This window comes from Cryptomeria japonica, chromosome 10, assembly GCF_030272615.1.
Source record: "Cryptomeria japonica chromosome 10, Sugi_1.0, whole genome shotgun sequence".
Lineage (NCBI taxonomy): Eukaryota > Viridiplantae > Streptophyta > Pinopsida > Cupressales > Cupressaceae > Cryptomeria > Cryptomeria japonica.
The window spans coordinates 233541225-233563008 of NC_081414.1; the positions used below are offsets into that span (position 1 = coordinate 233541225).

Here is a 21784-nt window from a genome sequence, read left to right on the forward strand (position 1 = left end):
TAGAGCATTTTTTTAGCATTGCTTGACGGTGTAGTTGAATATGAGAAAAATCCATTTGCTCCGGATAGTTTTTTCTATGTTGTTGATTTGCTGGTGGACTAGAGGAGTCTATTAGTAACAATTATATTGGATTGAACTCTTGGGAGGTCCTTATTTTGGAAATGAAGGATAAGTACAAGCTAATCGTTCTGAAGAAGAGCAATTGAAAGTTATTTTGGGATTGGTACTCATTTTTTACATTCTTTTTACGGTTGAATATATATGTTTTTTCTTTCTTTTCTTTTTCAATTAAAAACACCCTCTGTCCTTGATGTCAAAGAGGGAGAAATGATTGTGACAATTGGAGAAAGGTTTTAGAGTAAGGAGATTGTTGGTGTAAATAATTATTCATCATGGATATTATTACACCTTACTTAAATTTACTTAGGTACATGTATTTCATAGTAGTTTGGGTATGAGACACTTGGGTGTTTGTGCCACATTGGGATAGTGTGTGTAGGAGAATTTCCACCTTTTATGGTGTTGATCTTATCTTGTTGTTACATTCCACCTCATGTGGAATATTATATTGTTTCTCCTACCTACCCACACCTATTTCCTACCCACCTTTGTTTCTTATTGAGACACATGTCATGTTTGTGTGCTCACATATCCATATAGCCTTGCCTATATAAGCAGACTCATCTACATTGTTTATACGGGCGATCATTGAACGCTTGATGATCCAGTTGATCAGTATTTTCTCTTGATAGAATACAATTTATTTCTATCATCTATTTTGTATCTTTATTGTATTTTTCATTGAGCCCTAGATCTTGGCAAAATCTCACATGGTATCAGAACCATTAGAGTGTCATTGGTTTGCCAATTGAGAGAAATTTGATGCTATTTGGGCTAATGTATTTTGGAGCTTTCTATTGCAAGTTATTATTTAAGCTTGATGGGTCAAATATGAGGTTACCGTTGGATTGAGGAGGTCCAATTAAGTCATTTTTGCCTTTTTTTTCATCCAAATCGGACTTTAGAGGCCAAATCTAGAGGCATTTGAAGTTTGAAGCTAGGACGAAATTTTTTCAGAAATTATAATCTTGTAGACAATTTTCAAATAATGATATCTCACTCATCCAGACTCCTTTTTCAAGCAATGTTTTTTGTTTTGGGGTAGAATGTCGCGATCTATACAGTGGTGTAGGAGTGTTCTATTTTTCAGATACAAGTTTTTTCGGAAATCATGAAATCCCAATTTTTACAACTTTGGAGGTTTCATTTGGGCTCATATGGACTCCTTTTTAGGTGCCATTTTTTTTCAAAGTGCATAATTTTTTGTCTAATTTCATAATCTGCCATTTGGTTACAATGATTTTGAGTAGAAATTGTACTTTCAATATTTGGTCATTTTTTGGCCTATTTGGTACTTGTATTTTGCTTGGATCTCAGTTTAGATCACAAGCAGTATTTGTTGAAGTCTCTTATATCTCATTTTGAGAAGTTGTAAAGTTGAAATCAGAAGTCCACTTTGCCATTATTTGCAAGTGCCAACATGATCTTTTTATGGGGGGTCAATTGTTCATTTATATCTCTTGGTAAAATTTCATTCGGAGGCATCTTCATTTGTAGTATTCTACATGGCTTCTTTGTTGGTGGCATCATTTTCATATTTCCACATTTGAATATTTTATCATGATGTATGCTCTTGCTTGAGCAATGTTGTACTCACACTATCATAAAGTGCCACACCTCTTTGTATCTTGTCATTGTTGACTATTTGATGTAATCCTCTTGTACACGTAGATTAGGAATATCTTGTGAGACTTGGTCCATGGATCCAGTTGAGACTTAGATTGTACACATTTGTGCATGGATCCCATGAGACTTTGATTGTACCAGTATTTCAACCATTTACGAGTATCCAGATGATGCTCAAAGCAGGTTGTCTCCATGCCTGATCTTCATTTTGTTGCAGCAAGTGATTCATCGTCATCGACATTGGTACCTGGTTTTGTCACACTTTGACATTATTGGTGCAACATTGGCTCTCTTTCTTCCTTATGGGGAGGTATTTTTGGTCATCATCATTGGACCATCTTTGTAGGAGTTTCGACATTGAGGGGGGGCTTCATGGTCTCTTCTTCATCATTGAGAGCATTGTGTGCTTCCTTCATCTCTCTTTTGGGGGAGAGTTTTTTCCATTGGGTTTTTCTCTCTTTCCCTACTTTGTGAGAGATTTCATCGCATTGGTTTGCATCCATTTGCATTTGTACATGGGTACCTAATGTGGCCTCGTAGCCGGGACCCATCTTGCATTGCTTAGTTGCATTGTAGACTTAAGTGCATTCCCCTAAGTTGCAATTAAGGGGGGGTGTTGGTGTAAATAATTATTCATCATGGATATTATTACACCTTAGTTAAGTTTACTTAGGTACATGCATTTTATAGTAGTTTGGGTATGAGACACTTGGGTGTTTGTGCCACATTGGGATAGTGTGTGTAGGAGAATTTCCACCTTTTATGGTGTTGATCTTATCTTGTTGTTACATTCCACCTCATGTGGAATATTATATTGTTTCTCCTACTTACCCACACCTATTTCCTACCTACCCTTGTTTCTTATTGAGCCACATGTCATGTTTGTGTGCTCACATATCCATATAGCCTTTCCTATATAAGAAGACTCATCTACATTGTTTATACGGGCAATCATTGAACGCTTGATGATCCAGTTGATCAGTATTTTCTCTTAATAGAATGCAGTTTATTTCTATCATCTATTTTGTCTCTTTATTGTATTTTTCATTGAGCCCTAGATCTTCGCAAAATCTCACAGAGATATATGAGTTAAGGGGAGTTGAAAGCAAATATGTTTCCTTTTGAGATGTTTTACCATCAATGAAAAAGGGGGAGATTGTAAGACTTGTGTGAATATTGTCATTATTGTCACTGATGTCAAACTGGTTATCCGGTTTGATCTAGATGGTATATGCGAATGATGTATGTAGTTTTGGTATTGTTGGGATATGATGTGGTAAGGTATGCATAGTTGGTATGTGAAGATGATGTATGCAGCTTTGCTATTGATGGGACATGATGCAGTAAGATGTAGATGATACATCAGAGTCATTTCCAAAAGATCATCATCTCTGGAATGTTGAGTTATATTTACAATAGTATCGATATTAGTTGTGTGTTTTGGTATCGGTTGTTTCAGGTATGCAAGGTGTATCTTTTATGTCTCATGGTTGGGTATCTATGGTATGTGTGGCATTTGTGCTTTGGAGTTTGGTGTTGTTGTTCTTGTATTTTTTGTGTTTATGGGTTAGCATCTATGGGTCTGGTTGACCCCTATTCTATTCCGGTAATTAAGATATATGCATCGGTGAATAAATTGTGTAAAGTCCAAGCGTGTAGAGATCTTACAGAGGCCAACTTAGTTATCTTGTTTTTTATTAAGGCTTTATTAGATAACATGCTGAGCTTTGCCAACACATTATCTTGGTGTGTAAGCTTTCCAGTATATATATATATATATATATATATATATATATATATATATATATATATATATATATATATATATATATTTGTGTGTGTGTGTGTGTGTGGAGTGCGAGCTATGGATAATGAAGCAGTTGAAGCAGAGTCAGAGTGTAGACAACATTGTAATAATCTTTTACCAGATTTTCTACAAGAGTTTGGTTTGGTAGAGTAGTGTTGTAGTAATCCTTCACCGGATATGCTGTAGTAGATATTGGTACTGAGATCATTTACAAGATCTATCATAAGTTTTTGTGAGTTGTGATCTGATCTTAATCTTGAATTGACTTCATGCATTTAGAGATGCAACTTTCCTTAGTTCATTTTTATCTATTGCAGTGAGCTCTTCGATAGTGAGCCATTTTTGTAATCTGCCAATGTGCCATTTTGTAATTTGGCAGTGAGCCACCCATTTTGTAAACACCATATAACTAGTTATATTATTTGAAGAGCTAACACTCTCCATAGTTTTTCCCATCTGGGTTTTCTACATATAAATCTAGTGTTCCAGTTGTGGTGTATTTTCATGTTTATTTTACATTTTCTATTTCATGTTGATGTGCTTAATTGATAAATATGATATATCAGTAAAAGGTTAATAAGTTGAGAGAAAGTTTTAGAATCTATGGGACTATTGATTCACCCCTTCACAGTATTCTGGTCCTTTCGACCAATCCAACACTTGTAACTAAATACATTCAAAAACTAAATAAAGGACCAAACACTACAATTAGAAAATAGTTTCCAATTCAAATTTCATGTGCATGGACTATACATTGATCACAAGGACTTACAATGGAGGCCATGGAATTTGACTCAATCAACATTAAATACCATGGCTTAATGTACATAATACTATCACAAACAAAAACAATCAAAAAATTATACTTGCTATAACCATTGACTTCAACAAACTTTAAAGTGAAAAAAGTGCACATAGAAATGTCACGTCTACTATCAACTACATAGTGGAAATTTTGCAATAAACTCGTTTGCTCCAACAACATCCACCACCTACTTATATGCACACTAAACACTCGTAGCTTGCAAGCTCATATATTGGAAATAATCAATGACAATGACTTGATGTCCTCAAATATCTTGTGTCTACAGGAGATCCATATTCATCCATCTCAAACAAATTCTCTATTCCAATACTTTAATACCTACCATGTGTACAATGTACATGGAATTTCAACTTTAACCAATACAAACCTATTTATTTCAAAATATAGGCAACACCATTCAACTAATATTGAAGCCATTACAGTAACAATAATTTTACCTGCTACACAACTCAACATTTGCAATCTTTATGCAAAGCCAAATACTCCAATTGCACATGTTACAACAATGATTGATCAAATACTTAGCTTACAAATTTAAACACACTACTCTACATTCTCAGAGAACTCAATATTGACACGTGCACATAAAGAAAAACCTAACAAATACTCCAAAACCATATGCAAAAATACAATATAAATTTTCTCTTAAACAAAACACACACTATAAATAAGCCGCTTATTGATCACATTTGGTCAAAGTCAACTACTAATATATGCTCCATTCACAGAATGGAAGCATATTGGATTGACCACCTTTAAAGTCTTCTAAGATTACACCCTGATTAGATTCACCCAATCCAACTCAAATAACCAAAATGCAAGTAAACTTTACACAAAAATTCTTGTTGTAGTTGAGCTTTCACAATTTACAATCTTTATTTTCTTTCCAATACCAAATAACAATGTCTCGTCACTCATTATTCAATAATTATTTAGTTTCCTACATCACTATCAATGGAACACCATACTTGACAACAACAATAAAATTTGAGATCATGGACAATGACAAAGGAAAAAGGTAATATACATCCTCTTTCTACATTCTACAGATGCTCACTTTCTTTACTGATATCCAACTAACATTACTGCTTCTTTGCATAGGTCAAAACTTAAGGATCATACCTCCATATCCATCAACGAACTAAATGCAAGAAAAGTTGGAAACAATTTTCAAGGAGACATTCTTGTCATGTACAAATATACATTGGACAAATTCAACAAAACTCGAGAAGTTCTTTGCACTGACTTGACAAATTCAAAAGATGAGATGACACACTCATGGTCAAAAGCAACTTACTTCATAAATTTGAAGACAAAATCATTCCAGTCATGGGCCTCCCCATATTAGATTTTGAAGTTGCTCCACGCACAGATTATGCCTGAGGAGACCGCGACTGCATTCTTCTTCTAAAAGTCACAAGTACTCCCAAGCAATACCCTGCATCTCACATGACTACTATTTCATTCCAAATACCACAATTAGCCACCTACTCACAAACACAAGTGACTACCCTATTGGCACAAATATTTTTGTAAAAAAATATTTTGGCTGAAGTAAAATTGAGAAGAACTGAAAAGTTTCAAATATACAGTTAAAATAGGTGATTTGGCTACCACATTAGGGATTCCGACCGAACTCAGTCCAATTGGATAAAGTTTAGCAAAACTATTTTGAATTTTTTTGAAAAATTCTAAGCTCAAGCACTCGCAAAAAGCACCTAAATGGAGCCAAGAGTTTGGTCGCACTCAATTTGACCGAACTCTTGGCACCATTTAGGCGCTATGCCAACAATATGGGGCACCACGTGGCAGGGTGGTAGTCTTGTCGGACTATCCCTAGTTATCCCCAAGTGCGACACAACTTCATGCTTTTGCCCCATTCATTTGCAAACTCAATGACAAAAAAGCATTGCAAAAGCTCACTGCACTCATCGAATCAACCATTAAGGCAAGCAAAACCAAATCTTACAAAGGTTACAACAACCCATGGTTTTTTCTACTTCATAACTACTTCCAAACCTTTGTTGTAGGTCAGAGGGTTATTAAGTATCACAAATGCATTCTCCAATCCATTCATTGCTTTTTGTGCAAGCTGTAAATACAAGTTTGAGACATTTGGAATGCTGCATGGAGACACTACCTATTGTGCAAAGTGTCAAAAGGACATGAACTATGCATATTCATTGCACCTTAAGTCAACTCTCACAACACTTTCCAACCAGATATAGAAAAGACAATAGCAGTCCAATTGTTGACCAATCTACAGCACTTATCACCTCAAGTTTACATGAACAAAAAATCAAACATCATTAAAATTTCGCTCTCAACCAAAGCAACACCATCATTCATGCTTCTCCCACCAAAGACTGATCCACAAACATTCAATTCAGGTAACTCCCTACTTCTCATTACCATAATTTTATCCCGAGCTATATATTCCTCTCTCCCACTTTTCAAATATTCTTCTTTGTCAATACACTCTTCACCTTCCTTATTTTCTTCTACACTTCTCATTGCATTTAACAATTTCTTGAACCCATTTTGGAGGTGTCCAATTTTTTGCTATGATCTGAAAGCAACTTCGGCGAATGCTACTGAAGACGATTTTTAGAACACAAGTTTTGCTCCATATATCAAAAGCACTGTTTCATCACCACTTTCAAACCCCTATATACAGTTGCAATAGTGCATGTTCTCCTTCTTTCAATACTGCACTCCAAAATTACTGATGCCTCTAACTTGCATAGATCGCTTTTTTCTCACGTTTTTCCTTACTCTACTTCGATATCAGCATAAACTGAGAAAGTTTATAGACCTATTCGACATATATTTTAGTGATTACAGGTATGATTTACTAAAATAATAAAAAATAGACCTCTCTGTGATATCTTTTAATGATTGCGAGTGCCTAAATGATTCTGTATATGTTCACCGTTCTGCAACCAATATGTTCCACGTTACAGGCAACTTTGCAATATAATTTTACTGTTTCTTTTCCTGCCTTGTATGTTGAGTGCTTCATTAAGTAATATATATTAAGTGCCTAATTGATACGTTTTGTGACTCTTTGTGTTATAGAGGTTAAAACACTTTACATGAGATAAGATGACATCTTGATACTTTATATATATGGCTGCTAAATAGGTTATGTCATAACATAATAAGACACGTTACATGGTATGTCTGTATGAACACAATACAAAAGTATAAAGGAAACAATTGTGCTTTTCGACACTGACAAATTAATGACTTAGAAAACTAGTTTTCTGAGGAACATTTTCTATGCCATCTTGCTGATAAGCATAGTCCGACGAAGATTTTTCACCTTTGGTGCTTAAAACTTCAGCAGATGTTTTATCAATCTCAAAAGCCACAGTTGCAGATGAATTATCTACTTCCCTTGTTTGGGGTTTATTAAAATTCCGGAAGAAACTGCCATCATCAACATATTTATTTAAACTAGATGCTGTTCTTCTGATAACCTCTGCATCTTCTGGACGACCAATATGGGCATGTTTTAATCTTTCCGTTTGCAATCCCAGTTAGATGCAATGGTGACAAAGCAATATTCTTGTGCACATGTAAAGGTGCTTTCTCTACAGGATTTTTTGCCTTTTCATAGCCTGTATAGCATATACGAGATCCTTGTAGATACTTAGTGTTTTGGCAACCATTATGGGCCTTTATACGTCACCCTTAATAACCCGTCTGATAAATTCATAAGATTATGTCCATTGCATCCTATACAATGTCTAGTGGTATTTTTGAAATTGAATTTGGCAAATTTGATCACGCCTCTTTACTGTCAGTCTTGACAAGTTTCTCGCTTATTACGTAAAGATATTTTTTGGGGAGGTCATATTTATTATTATCTAAAATAAACTATATTTTATTATTATATAAAATAAACTTAAAATGTAGATCCAGCTATACTCAATTTAATTATTCTCGAGGTCTTGGACTGTACCTGTCTTTTGAGAAAGAGATTCGAGGGGGAGTATGAATAAATCTTATTTATTAGAGACCAAAATAGTTTTAAATAATTTAATCTATATATTAAAGTGTTTCACATTTTTCTTAGATTAAATGTTACTGTAAGGGGCTGCTGTCTCGGGGAGATCAGTAGGCTTCTAGGGTTGTAAGTCCCTTGTTATTCTCAGCAGGTGGAAGTTGTGGTGATTGACAAAGGGTTAATGCCAAGCTACAGTTGTGTGAGAATTGGACGAAAAACTTATATATGGGGGTTGGTTGAAAGAATAGCCGAGTGCCAGGAGTGCACCAAGGTGGTCTGCGGTAGACACCTCCTCCTAGGGGTGAAGAAGAGTAACCCTGCCCTCTAGTCTCAGGGAGATAGAGGTCCTACATGGACATTAGGGGTGAAGTAGAGTAACCCCGCCTTATCATTGGATGGTGAGGTTTACTGGTGGATGCATTCTCATGGTCCCTATCTCAGTGAAGCGGAGTAACTGAGCCAATGTTGGGGATGACTCCCGGGGAGTTGTCTATGACCCGAGGACTAGGAAAGTGGAGTACCTAGGCTCTTGCGAGAAGGATGATCGTGCAATGGATTGTCCCGGTTGGGGAAATGGAGTACCCAAGATCTTGTAAGGGGTATGGCCATGCAATGGGCTATCTATGTCGGAATGTTGGAGCTTGAGAGTTGGGCAAGCTATGTGGGTTGAGTTGCAGAGCCAGAAGTCCATGTGTCTTGTGGAACAAGTGGGGTGATGTGCCGGGCACGCACCTAGGTTACCTGAAGTGGGATTTGTACTGAGATCCGGGATCTCGAGGCCCTAGAGTGGGGGTCAAATGTGGCAGTAGGGACCGGGTTCCGAAAGTGTGCTCATGTTGAGCCGAGCCATGAGGCGAGTCCAAGAGGGTGACAAAGATGGATGAATTGCATGACCGAAAAGAGGACGTGGTCCGTAGGCGAGTTGTTCTAGGAGCACAGCCGAGTTGAAGGGGAGTTCAGCGACCAAGGATATTGGATTGGATCATGGAGCGAAGAGCTTGGTGCCCAAGTAGGAGTGCAAGGTGTTTTGTCAGTCTGAGAGACTTAGACTGGGTGTTTGCATGGAGCTGGTTATTGTGCATAGGATGTACAGGGAACCGGGTTCACCAGTGAAGCCATGTAGGCATAGGCCAGGGGCCCAAAGCAGTGTGACTTGGAGTCCTCGTTCAGGAAGGGGTTCTGAGTTGTGTACTGGGTAAGCCGTCGCAGGCTCATGAGAGAGTCAGTGGTGCGCCAAGTTGAGTTCCGAAGGAGACAGGGTCTTCGTGGATCAGGAGTCTATATGAGAAGCTATCGCCAGGGGTGAGGTACAGTGGTATCTGTACGGGTGTTTCAAGAGTGGACGTTGATCTAGGGGCAGGAACTTGTAATCGGATGCTTGGGAAGTATTTGGGGTAGTGACCAGTGACAGAGTTGGAATTGTTTGTAGATCGAGCCAGGGGCCGTCTCTTCATAACAATAAAGCTATCTATTGCCCCAGTGTTGTGTTCATTGTGTGGAGATGGACAAACAGGAAGCTAGCTTAGGGAGTCTAGTCGTCCCATGTGATATGTTTGGTGCTTGAGGGTTCAGAGGAGCTGAGGGAGGCCAACATGGGGCGCCAGTGTTGTGGGAGTGTTGGGCATGCTCAGGGAGTGTGCAGAGTTGGAGCCGAAGGACTTAAGGAGTTCCGGATGGGTCAATGTTAGTAGTCGGGGTCTTATGGGGGACTCAAGAAGATGAAGGCATCGAGGAGACCTGTAAGCTTGTACCAGGGGTGCAAGGAGGGTGCGACAAGACAGTGCTAGAGTAGAGTCAGGGACTTGAAGGGAGTGCTAGGAGCATCAGGATGAAAGAAACCCATGAGAGGGTTGGCATGCACTTCTATTCCGCATGGGTGTGTGTTAATGTGGTCAGGTGGTGACACTTGAAAAGGTATGGCGTAGTCTGGAAACAAGAAAGGACTTGTCCGCAATGGAAATCGTGAGTAAGGTTTGCCAGTGCCGCATGAGGTTGGACCTCCTTTAGAAGGAAAAAGCTTGTTTGGGCAGCAGGTCGGTCTAGCCCCGTGACAGTTACCACATCACAAGCAATAATGAAAGTAGCTTGCTTTTTAAAAAGAGATTTGATATGTGGCATAAATAAATATTACGCTTCGAAAAAAGATGAACTCCACTGTACTCTTTTTTAGATGCCTGTTTTCGAGTGCTTTGTCTGACCAATTATTACCACTTGATGGACAGTAGTGAAAATGCAGAATAATGGAGCTGCTTTTTCTTTACAGCTTAGCAGAAGAATGTAACGTACCAAAAGAAAACAACATATTCCCATGTTTTCTTTACAGCTTGCGCGCAACAATAGAAAAGAATGAATTCCCACTGATTTTCTTGTTGACTGTACCCATTTTCACATTCCAAAGCAATTGTCATTATAAAGAGACAAGGATGCCAATCTCGCAACACGCACATTTGTAAACATTCTGAGCAATCTGTTTTAAGTCATATCTTTTCAATTTCTTTTACCCGCTTCCCTCTTTCACAGGCTCATATCTGAGAATACTGGCTACCACTTGCTGTTGTTCCTCATCTTCTCCTTCCCAAGAAGACTATCAAAATATTATGAATAATTTAGTTGCGGGGGAAGCGATGAGCCACATTGATGAATTGATTTCCTACATTGATAAGTTGTTAAAAGAGGTAAGCATAAATTCGATCGCCCTTAATTAAATTCAGTATTCTCTTACAGATTTACATCAATAGCAATTGGTTGGAAGCAGGAAAGAAAAGTTGACAAGAAGGATGAGGTGGATTCTTCTATCAACTCTGCCGGTGGTTTACTGAAAAAAGTCTTGAAGCGATCTAAGAGACATCTATGCAAGGTACTCAACGAACTTTTATTTTTCTTTAAATTAATTGATGCAAGCCGTTTACTTATATTTGATCTTCTTGATCCAGACATTTAAAGTATGATTAGGAAGAAAGTATTAAGGTGGAAAGACATTTTTATCATAGGGGATAACAGTTACATTTCTGAATGCATCTCTCAATGTTTTTGTCTGCAGAGAGACTTTAAGGGAAAGCTTAACCGTGAAACCCGTAAATTAATGATTGATGTAACAAATCAAGCAACGCAGATTAAGTGGCTGGGAGTAGCTCTGTGAGTTGTAGCTTTTGTGTTGGAACGAATTGAGCAAGCTTCTTCCAACACAAAGGAATGCATACAGCTCCTAAAATACATGTGTGACCTTGCAAAATACATCAAGCAGTTAGATGAGCGTTTGCCTCAGGAGAAGCTGAATCGGGTTCTTCAATTCATTATAGAAGGCCCCGCCCTGTGCATATCGCTAATAAAATCTGATCCGTTTTCCAAGTAAAACCAATTCATTCAATGTGAATTTTTCTATTCTCATGTGATATTCGTATTTCAACTCGTGTAATGCTAAATCTTTATTTATTTTTTGATGGGTGAATAGATGTTTGGCTGCTCCGGTTACGGCTGAAGATTTGCGGAGCTTACGAGGAAACCTTGAAGTTGAGTACTCAGATCTGTCATTGGGAGCGATCATCGCTGTGCTGAATAGTATTCCAGTTGTGCTGCCTCCTTCGCAAGGAATACCTCCTCAAGCAGGTACTAATATTTCTTCTATTTGGAGTTTTGTTTATACTACACCCAACCAAAAATAAAAATTTAATTGGCTTATTGTAGAAAACAAAATTCCAGTAGCGAGTTACCTTTGAACGGAAGTAGTTTGATTTGTCCCCTTGTAAAACACTATAGCATTGTCAATTCTTAATTTCCCAAGGCTCCTTTTTTCGGGTGAATAAATTGAAGGATGATAAATTTGTAGTCAAACCGTACATCCAAATCTTGTTTCCCCACCGTATCACGTATATAATAGCATTGGCCAAGTCCAAAGATTTACATGGGATATATTACAATACAATAAGACATTGCATTGACCTCTCATTATGGGGCATTCACTATCATATCAAATTCATGATATGGAAGTGGTCAAACTAGGCGCTTCAGATATATAATAAAAAATGGGTAAAATATTTAAATATAAAAAAATAAAAGTGGTATAAATATTTTTATAGAAATTATAGATAGTTTGGATAATTGTTTTAAAATCGGAAATGGGTATTAGGAAGAAAGGTTGAAACTAAAATAGAGGTATTATTTAATATCTTAGTACAAATGTGATAGGTCATACGTACACGTATACATATTGAATCCTTCATGTCAATTATCAATTGTGAATGCATAAATAAAATATTTTTTTATCCAAAGGCTTAGTGTAAATTAATGTTGGACTCCAACTATTAGTGTATTAGGTCATGTTGTCATTTCATTTTTAATAACCAAAAAAGATCAATACATAGGATATCTTATAGAACTTGTCTAGACTAATTACATAACGTAGTGAATTAATTACTTAATCCCCAAGGATTGATCATGCAACAACTAAGACTCACTACACATTCGTAAGTCTTGTGACCATATTCATTATTGACATTTAGTACATTATGCATATTTAAAATCTTGCAAAAGACATACAACATGTAAGGTACATGTATTTTAGGCTTTTTCAGCTCTCTATATTTTACATCCATAAGGTTTATTTTATTTAAATACATGCATTTATATTCATGTAAATATGTATAAAATAATATGCATATACATAAGTGCATTTTTAGTTAAATAAGAATACTAATAATATATCCATAATAGGTATATCTATGGTAATGCCTCCATATCTAACTATGATTCACATATTCTATTTTTTTTTATAATTTATTGTAATAAACAACATAGTTATTAATAATGTTTACATGTACATATTATCACACCTCAAGTAATATCTTGATAAACCAAGCAACTTCTATCCATCCAAGAAGTTCTAGCTCCATAACAATACAAGGTATATGCCTTGAGAGTTCATTTGTAATGGTCTTTCCTATGTATCCCTTTTGATAAATTGAAGGCTCTATAACTCAAACACTAATAATAGAGGTACATTATCCTCTCCTCAAATATGAGATCTCTAAACTTACTTTTGAATTGCAACTATTATTTGAGCTTGGGATTCCAATTTAATTTATATATAATAGTAGAATAATGTGTGCTAAGTTTAAATTAAATTTTAGTTCAATGCCAACATTAACATACAAGTCCCAACAAAACTACAGTCAAACTTTCTCATACAAACATCACATGTTTACAAATTCATTTAATCAAGAATACATTAACTATACACAATATGGATATCTCTTTCTTATGTCATATATATACATCACGTGACTACCTCAAATACACCTCATTGGTACACATAATGACTAGCTTATATATATAAATCACATATACATAATATGACTAGATTAGACACATATCATAAGTACATAATAGAACTAGATCAAGCATATGTCACTTATTCACAACATTACTAGTTCATACACTAAATAGATAAAGTCTACATCACACACACACACACACACACACACACACACACACACACACACACACACACACACACACATTGAGTAGCTTAAATATTATATATTTACATATTGATCAATTTTAAAAAATGAAGTGGTTGCAAGTTTATTATAATATTCTCCCTTACCTAGTTCATAATAAATAAACCCTTAAGTACATCACAATCAATAAGTAGAATGTTAGTGCGTCTGATATTACACCACAAGTACCATCCTTTTTCCCAATCAATTGCCAAATATGATGTCAAGAAAGCATCTTTAATTACATATTATAGAAACTATCAAGAGAATGAGTATAACAAAAAATAATGCATAAGGTCTTTTTTACAAAAGTATGTCATGATGTTTAACTCACAAATACATTGTGACTAATTAAGAATAGGAAGGGGATTTGAACCCACTACATGCATATTCCTATTACCTAGTTTATTAGCTCTCACCTTTAAGTACACCCCATCTAGGAAAGGGAATGTTGATACATTTCATAGTATACCTTGAGTCTCGCCATTTTTCCTACTTTAATACCTATGACGATGACAAAAATTCATTCTATACTACTTGTGGTCATGACTAGATAAGGTGTAAGTGTAACAACATACTTCATATGAGGTTGTTAATAAGATTTATATAGATTGTTGAACATTTCAAGTTGGTGGTTCTCAACATCTATCAACTATATGCCATTAGAATAGTTATTAAAATACACCATGCTAGAGTGATTGTAATGCAAAACCATAATACCCACAACACTAGAAAACATTGTGATTCTAAATTCCTAGATAAGGGAATCAAAATTAAAATAACAAGAATGATTATGAGCTTAGAAAGATGTACAAATATATAGAAGATTCATTTCTATTTAGAATATAAATTTCTATCTAGAATATAGGCATGTGATGTCATGCAAGATGGCACACATAAGCTTGCATATCCATAGAAGATTATCCACTAACACACTTATTAGAAGGAATATTTTAGGTAGAATATTCTATGTGAATACCCCCCTTAAGAATAGCTAGGTGGGTAGAAAGAGATTTGAGTTTTGATAACAAGGCTTGATTAGGTAGCTAGTTACAAATAGATGGGAAATGAGAAAACAAATTAAAAAAAAATCCTAACCAATTATTTCTAAACTCAAAAAGAAAAAGTTGTAACTATTGATGAAAAATTGACCATACTACAACAAAATTAGGTTTATAGTCAAAGGAACCATTGGATGAGTATAACTAGGATACTTCTATATGCTCAAATTTATAAATTGTACATAGTTTGCATTAATCAATTAGAAAGGGTTGAATATATAGGTAATCTCAAAATTAAGTTTCGATAGTGTTGAATATTGTACATAGTCTACGTTGGTCACTAGGACACTCTTGAATGCTCAAAACTATAGATTGGTGCATAGTCTACATTGGTCAACTGGATAGGGTTGAATATTGTAAATTAACATCCCCCACCTTAAGCATAGGTCAGTGGATAGAAATAGATTTAGCTTCCAACAATAGGGCCTAATTAAGTACCCACTTATAAATAGATGGGAAAGGAGAAAAATCATAACCAATTATAGCCAAAATTCTCCTAATTCTCTCTCATTTCATATTTTAAATTTTTTATCATTTTCTTTTATGCATTGATGGATGATCATACCCTATTCTAAATCATCTCATTTGTCACACCATACTCCATTAGTCTCTTATGTTCCCTTATTGTTAGTTTCCTTTTACTTTTGCTCCCATATCCCTTTAGCCTACATAGCAACAATTGTCTTTACTTCTTATAGTGTCATTCTCCTTGGCATGCTAATCCTAATTGAAGAAACCCATCCCTCCTTTATCTTGTGGTGGATGCTTATATTTGTTCCTAGCCCTGCAAACTTATGTGTATCCAAAGTAATTATTATAGGAAACCCATGTTTTTTGGAGAAAGACACCATGTCCTTCTTTAACAACATTGCAAGTGACCTCTTTCTTTGTCATGACATCCATACCTACACCATAATTTTTTTTCTCCCCCCAAGTAAACACTTCTTCATCAAAAACTTGTTTATTTTATTTTTTATTTTTCCCAATGCAGCTTTTATTTATTTGCAACCATGTCGTACTCCTTTTTCCAATCCTTTCTAGTATTATTAATATATGTTCATATTTATTCTATAATTTAGATTGATTATTTATATATGATAAATTGTATCATTTAAAATTTAAAATTTAATGTGTATTAATTATTTTAAGCAAGCTATCCTTTCGTAATGAAAAGATGATGCCATTTATGTCTTGGACAATCTACCAAAGTCATATCATTTGATCCTTATCATCAACTAATCAAGCAATACACTGATAAAAAAACAAGATTGAATGCATATCTTCAAAAAATGTCTTTCGAATTACAAATATTTTATTTATTTATAATAAAAATAATTAAAAATAAAATAATATATTTTCTCATAATTTTGCACAAATTTTAAATTCACAATATTTATAACAATCTTTATTACACACAGTAATAACTTTTGAAATGAGTGGAAGCGGGAGAGGCGAGAGTGCTAGTTTGAGGGTTTCTTCTGGAGAGGAAGAAGCCGGGTCTGAGGATGACGATGATGATGGCAAGGTTTGGTTTGTTGTTCCCCTAGGTTTTATGGTCGTTGATGTCTCTACTGACCCTATTCGACGCTGGGCAGTTTTCGGTGCCTTGTTTCCTTTTTTGGTCGCTGTTGTGGGTGTGGATGGGGACGGATGGGGAAGGGTGGGAGGTGTTGTGCAGGACAAAGCTGCTATGGGAGTAGTTTGTGGTTTTTGCCCCCCTCTTTTGCCTTCCTTTCTCTTCTTTGTTGTTCTCTACTAGTGTCGGAGACTTGCTACGGTTTGGGGATGCATTGATTTGGGTTTGCTCGGGCCCTTGGCTGGGTGTTGGTTTGGATGGTTTTCTTCAACCTTTGTTTCTAGTAGACCCTCGGTCCCTTTCTTGTATCCCTTGTGAAGAGGGTTTTTTCTTCTCTTCTTCTATGGCTTCATTGTGCTCTTTTTGTGGTGGGAGATTCTCCTTTAGAGGCGGAGAGGCTACTTTTGTGTTGGGTAGTGAGAGGTGTGTTTGGGCTAACAGTCTACTCTTCTCCTTGCCTTATTAAGGAGGCCATTTCTCCTATTGAGGTGGAGTCTAGGTGTGGGGGAGAGGTTTGGATTCTACGTGTTGTGACTGGACTTTCCTAGCTACCGATCTGCTTCCTTCCTTGTCCTATTGAGGTGGTATTTTATCCTATGGAGGTGGAGAGGGGGGGTGAAGGGACTTTTTGGTTTCTATTGTTCATGCGACTGGCTGAGGTTGCCTATAATTTCTCTCATATTGTGCCTCATAGAAAGGTTTGGGATCCCTGTCTAATCCCAGTCTCCCAGTATATTTTATGGTTTGAGGGAGTCGGTCAAAACCCTCTTGATGTCTATTGTACTTGGTTTTGGGTTCCTTTTCAAAACCCTATTTCCCAAATTGGTCCTTCTAGCTGTTTTGTTGAAGACTGGGCTTTGGCTGGTTGTGGGAGTCTTGTTAAACCCATACCCATGGTTAAGGGTACCTCGATTAACCCTTTTGTGTTTGTTCCTTTCAGGTCAGGTTGTGGGACCCTTGTTAAACCCACGCTTAGGGTTGAGGGAGCCCGGAAAAACCCTATATTTTCTAGTTGTGGGAGCCTCTTAAAACCCACTTTCATGGTTGAGGGAGTCTGTAAAAACCCTTGGTTTTTTGCTTCTTTCTTGGATAGGCTAGATGCTGGCAGTTTTCAAGGGCCCAGTTTGGTCAGTTGTGTTTTTGGTTAGGATTAGGTCTTGCTGTTGGTGAGTTGGAGACTCTATTACAGCTTAGGGGACCCTGGAAAAACCCTATTTTTTGGCTGGGGGTACCAGATAAACCCTTGCTTTTTGTTTCTCAGATCTATAAGATGGTTTAGATTTGCTGTTGTTGCCAGCCTGGTTAGCATTGTCTATCTTTTGTGTTTGGCTGGCAGTTGTTTCGCTTTGGTTATTGTGTTTTGCAGCCTCTGATGCCACATGTTCCTATCTGACTGTGGCTTTGCTGCTGTTTAGCTTTGTTGGATTTGTCTGCAGCGTCCCTTTGGTAGTTCTGGATCCCTGAAAAATCTGAGGGTTTCAGGTCCCTTCAAAACCTTTTGTACGGAGTTTCTGGTCCCCTCAAAACCTGTTTATCTTAATAAAAAACAATCTTTATTACACAGAATATAATGAAATGTTGCTTAAATTTTTAAAAAAATATAAAACAAATTCACTAAATAGATTAGTTCATTTCTCATTTATTTGTGCAATTAAAAAGAAGTTTTCTATTTTCTAATAATGTTAAAGTTGTAGAGAAACATTATTTCTAATAGATTTATATCGGGCTTGTAGTTGGTATTGAAGAACCGAGACAGCGCGTGAGTCAACTTCTAGACATGGAAATCAGATCAGTTATTGCAGTTGTTATATATGGACAAGGAGGGATAGGAAAGACCACATTAGCCACTACAGTCTTCAACAAACTCGACCTCAAAAACTATAAATTTTGTAGAATTGATATGGAACAGGATTGTTCAGAGGTGGATCTTAAGTTGCTGCAACACCAAATTTTAAGAGACCTTTTTCATCGTAATATTGAATTGAGGAGTTTGAATGAAGGTCGGGAAGAGCTTTCCAAGGAATTTAAAGCACCCTCTTCTCAACCTGTCTTCATCTTTGTTGACAATGCACTGAGAGAAAATGACTTGGAAAAGCTTTTGCCTATAACTGACCTGGCATCCCTTCCGCCGCATAGCAGGATTCTCGTGACAACCAGAAATCTGAACGAGACTCGTATAATTTTACAGGCGGGAATTGAACGCTATCATTACCAGGTACCTTTTCTTCCACACAAAGAAGCACAAAAACTCTTGTGTGAGTTCGCTTTAGGCAGTCGCGAGGCAAGTTTTCACCCCGCCATAGATATTGATGGCCTCCTCAACATATGCCAAGGAATCCCACTGGTTCTAAAAATGGCTGGAGCGAGATTACGTGAACATGCACAGAACATTCCAACTTGCAGGGAAACAGTTGAGTATCTCAAGTCACGGCTGGTAGAAGGAGAGGGTGGTGATTTAAGTGAACGTATGGTGGACTTTGTGTTTAACCGATTGGAACCCTCGTGTAAAGAGGCATTTCTAGATATTGTTTTCTTTTTCAGTAATTGGAAGCGGCGCAGAGTGGCCTGTAGTGTTGGAGAGACAGAGCTTCAAGAGCTTGAGAGGGCTGCACTTGTAAATATAACGGATAAACGCAGGGTGAATGTTCACGATATAGGGCAAGCACGAGGGAAAAGGTTATCGCCAGATGGGGAGAGAATCACCGATCTAAAAACTCTCACTGATGTTCTGCAAAATGAAGAGGTATGTTGTGTGTCCCGCCGTTATCAGAATTCAACATTTTACCACTACTAATACATGTGAAAAACTGGTTCAAATTTTGTAGAGATTTATGATTAGACAGTCTTAGGAATTTTTTTTAAAATCAACCAATTCTCTATATTTGAATGTGCAAATTAATGAGCTGCAAACATTTTTGCAGAGGATTAAGAAAATAAAGGGGATTGCTCTTAGCGGAGAATTCGAGCTTGGAGCTCATCATCTCAACTTAATGAACAGATGTTTAAGAGTACTGATAGCAGAAGGACGAACAAGAATAGGAGGGGGTTTAAAAGTATTGATAGCAGAAGGACGAACAGGAATAATAAACGGAGAATGCAAAGAACCCTTCGAAAATCTAAGGTTGCTCTGGCTCGACAGTCAATATTACTCGCTGATGGATCTCAGTAAACATCCGAGATTAGCAGTATTCATTGGGGGATTCTACGATTGCTGTGAGGTGAATTCTTCAAACTCTGTCTAATTTTAAATTTTACTTTTTAGAAAAATTCCTTCTATTTAATTTATTTGTATTTTCCCCACGACATCGTTAATTCGAAACGGTGAAATCGTTTCGCAGTTCTCGGGCGGCGCATCTGCATCTGCATTGAAATATATGTCTTTACAATTTGCTACAATGGCTAATCTTACCACCACCTTTTCGCAACTTCAGTCTTTGCGTGTTCTAAATTTGCGGGATTGTAAAGGGTTTGATAACCTGCCTGAAACAATTGGGAACCTAACTGCTTTGGAAAAGTTGGATCTACGTTACTGTGAATGTTTGGTGAGACTTCCAGACAGGTTTGGCCAACTTTGTTGTTTAAGCCATTTGAGATTAGATGTTTGTAGACAGCTATCTGCGTTGCCCGAAAGTTTTGGAAACCTCGCTTCTTTGGAGCTGCTAACGTTGAGAGGCTGTTGGAATCTCAGAAATCTACCTCAAAATTTTGGTCAGCTGAAGCGTTTGAAATATGTGAGCATAAATGGATGCAGGGTATTGCAGAGCCTCTCTGATGATTTTGAATGTTTGAGTTCACTGATTGCAATTTATGCTGTGGAATGCTCTCAACTTGAAGGAAACACAATGGACAAGTTAGTGAAGATGAAAGGACTGATGATAGTGGATATAGGTGGAAGCCCCCTTTTGGAAGAGCGGTGGGAACAAGTGAAGGAGCAATATTCTTTAGCGGTAGTGAAATGGGTAGTCACTCTTAACACATTTCCTTGTCTTTAACTAAGAATTTAGTTTCAATGGGTATTTGTCATCCTTGTTTTTAATTGAGGGTATTCGTTGCATTTCAGATGTTCGGCTATGAAGATGAAATGTATAGAGCACTTTTTCACAGTGAGTCAAAATTTCTACATGTTGATGAGAATGGGCAGTTTGGGGAGTCGCCCTGCCCAGCAGACGGTGTAAAGTTCCGTGTCTTGTTAACGGTGTGTGATCTGACATTGGCATCAAAGAGAAGATATTTGGAAGCAGTAAAGAAGAAATGGGAGGAGGTAGGAAGTGCTTCGGAGGGAGGGCAGATGATGATGATCTACGTGGATATGGGAGTGTCATGGGAGGAGAGCAAAAGACGTGTGAGGGAAATCCTCCCGTATTTACCTAGGGGTAGCACTGCTTGGATTGCTCCTGACGACAGGGCCAGACTGCAGTTCATCTACTCTCTTTTCAAGAAGGCTGATAAGCATAGGATTACTGAATATGAGCCCACTGTTATCGCCAGCATATCCACAGGGGTCGATGAAGAGGGATTGGGGAATATTTGGCTTCACGACTTCATAATTCCTGACTATACACCTGATTTTGAGTACGCACACATTTTCGGCCAATTACTCTCCCCTATTTTGGAAGCCCGAGCATTCCTCCGAAAATATCTTTAATACCAGAGCTGTGTTGCAGTCCCTCCCTTTAATTAAAAGTAGTAGGAGATTTGTTATATGTTTAAAACATTTGAGTGATACGAGAAATAGCTAATCACAATGTAGGAAATAGTTGTTTTGTGGATTGGCTCTATTTTGATAACTTGAATATTTATACAGTTACATGTTTATGTCTTTATCATGGTTTATTTTGTGAATACTATGTATTTAATGTATTTTTAAAAATACAAACTCAATGCTTACAAATCATTCAACTTTCAAAAGTGAAAATTTGATTATGGGTTTTAGGGTAGATCACAATTGTGAAGCTGACCCCACAGGATTGATATTTACAACCTTCCTTGACTGCCTGCTTGTGAACACACTGATAACCCCTCCGAAGAGAAGAAGAATCTGGAGACACCCTGAAAATAGTACATGAAGTGTTTATAGCAACTCATAGAAGTGAGAAATTCTTTTCAAATGATAAGATAAGTTAAATTAGTAATAAACATGAGAATTGCTTAAACACTCAAACACATATGACCTCTCGACACATATACAAGAATGCATTAAAATTCTCATTAAACTGTCAAACACATTTTATTTATCAGGTCATGTTCTCTAGTCATCTACA

The 21784-nt window shown here is 36.9% G+C and overlaps 1 protein-coding gene across 1 annotated transcript; it reads left to right on the forward strand.

Annotated features, from left to right (window-relative positions):
• The first annotated feature begins 10831 nt into the window (after positions 1 to 10831).
• Positions 10832 to 21290, forward strand: LOC131077786 (disease resistance protein TAO1). Its single transcript, XM_058015336.2, has 8 exons — positions 10832 to 11066; positions 11147 to 11248; positions 11432 to 11739; positions 11843 to 11997; positions 18257 to 19266; positions 19445 to 19741; positions 19862 to 20482; positions 20584 to 21290. Exons 3-8 carry the CDS (start codon positions 11606 to 11608, stop codon positions 21166 to 21168), a joined length of 2802 nt encoding a protein of 933 aa, XP_057871319.2. The 5' UTR covers positions 10832 to 11066; positions 11147 to 11248; positions 11432 to 11605; the 3' UTR covers positions 21169 to 21290.
• Positions 21291 to 21784: the final 494 nt, after the last annotated feature.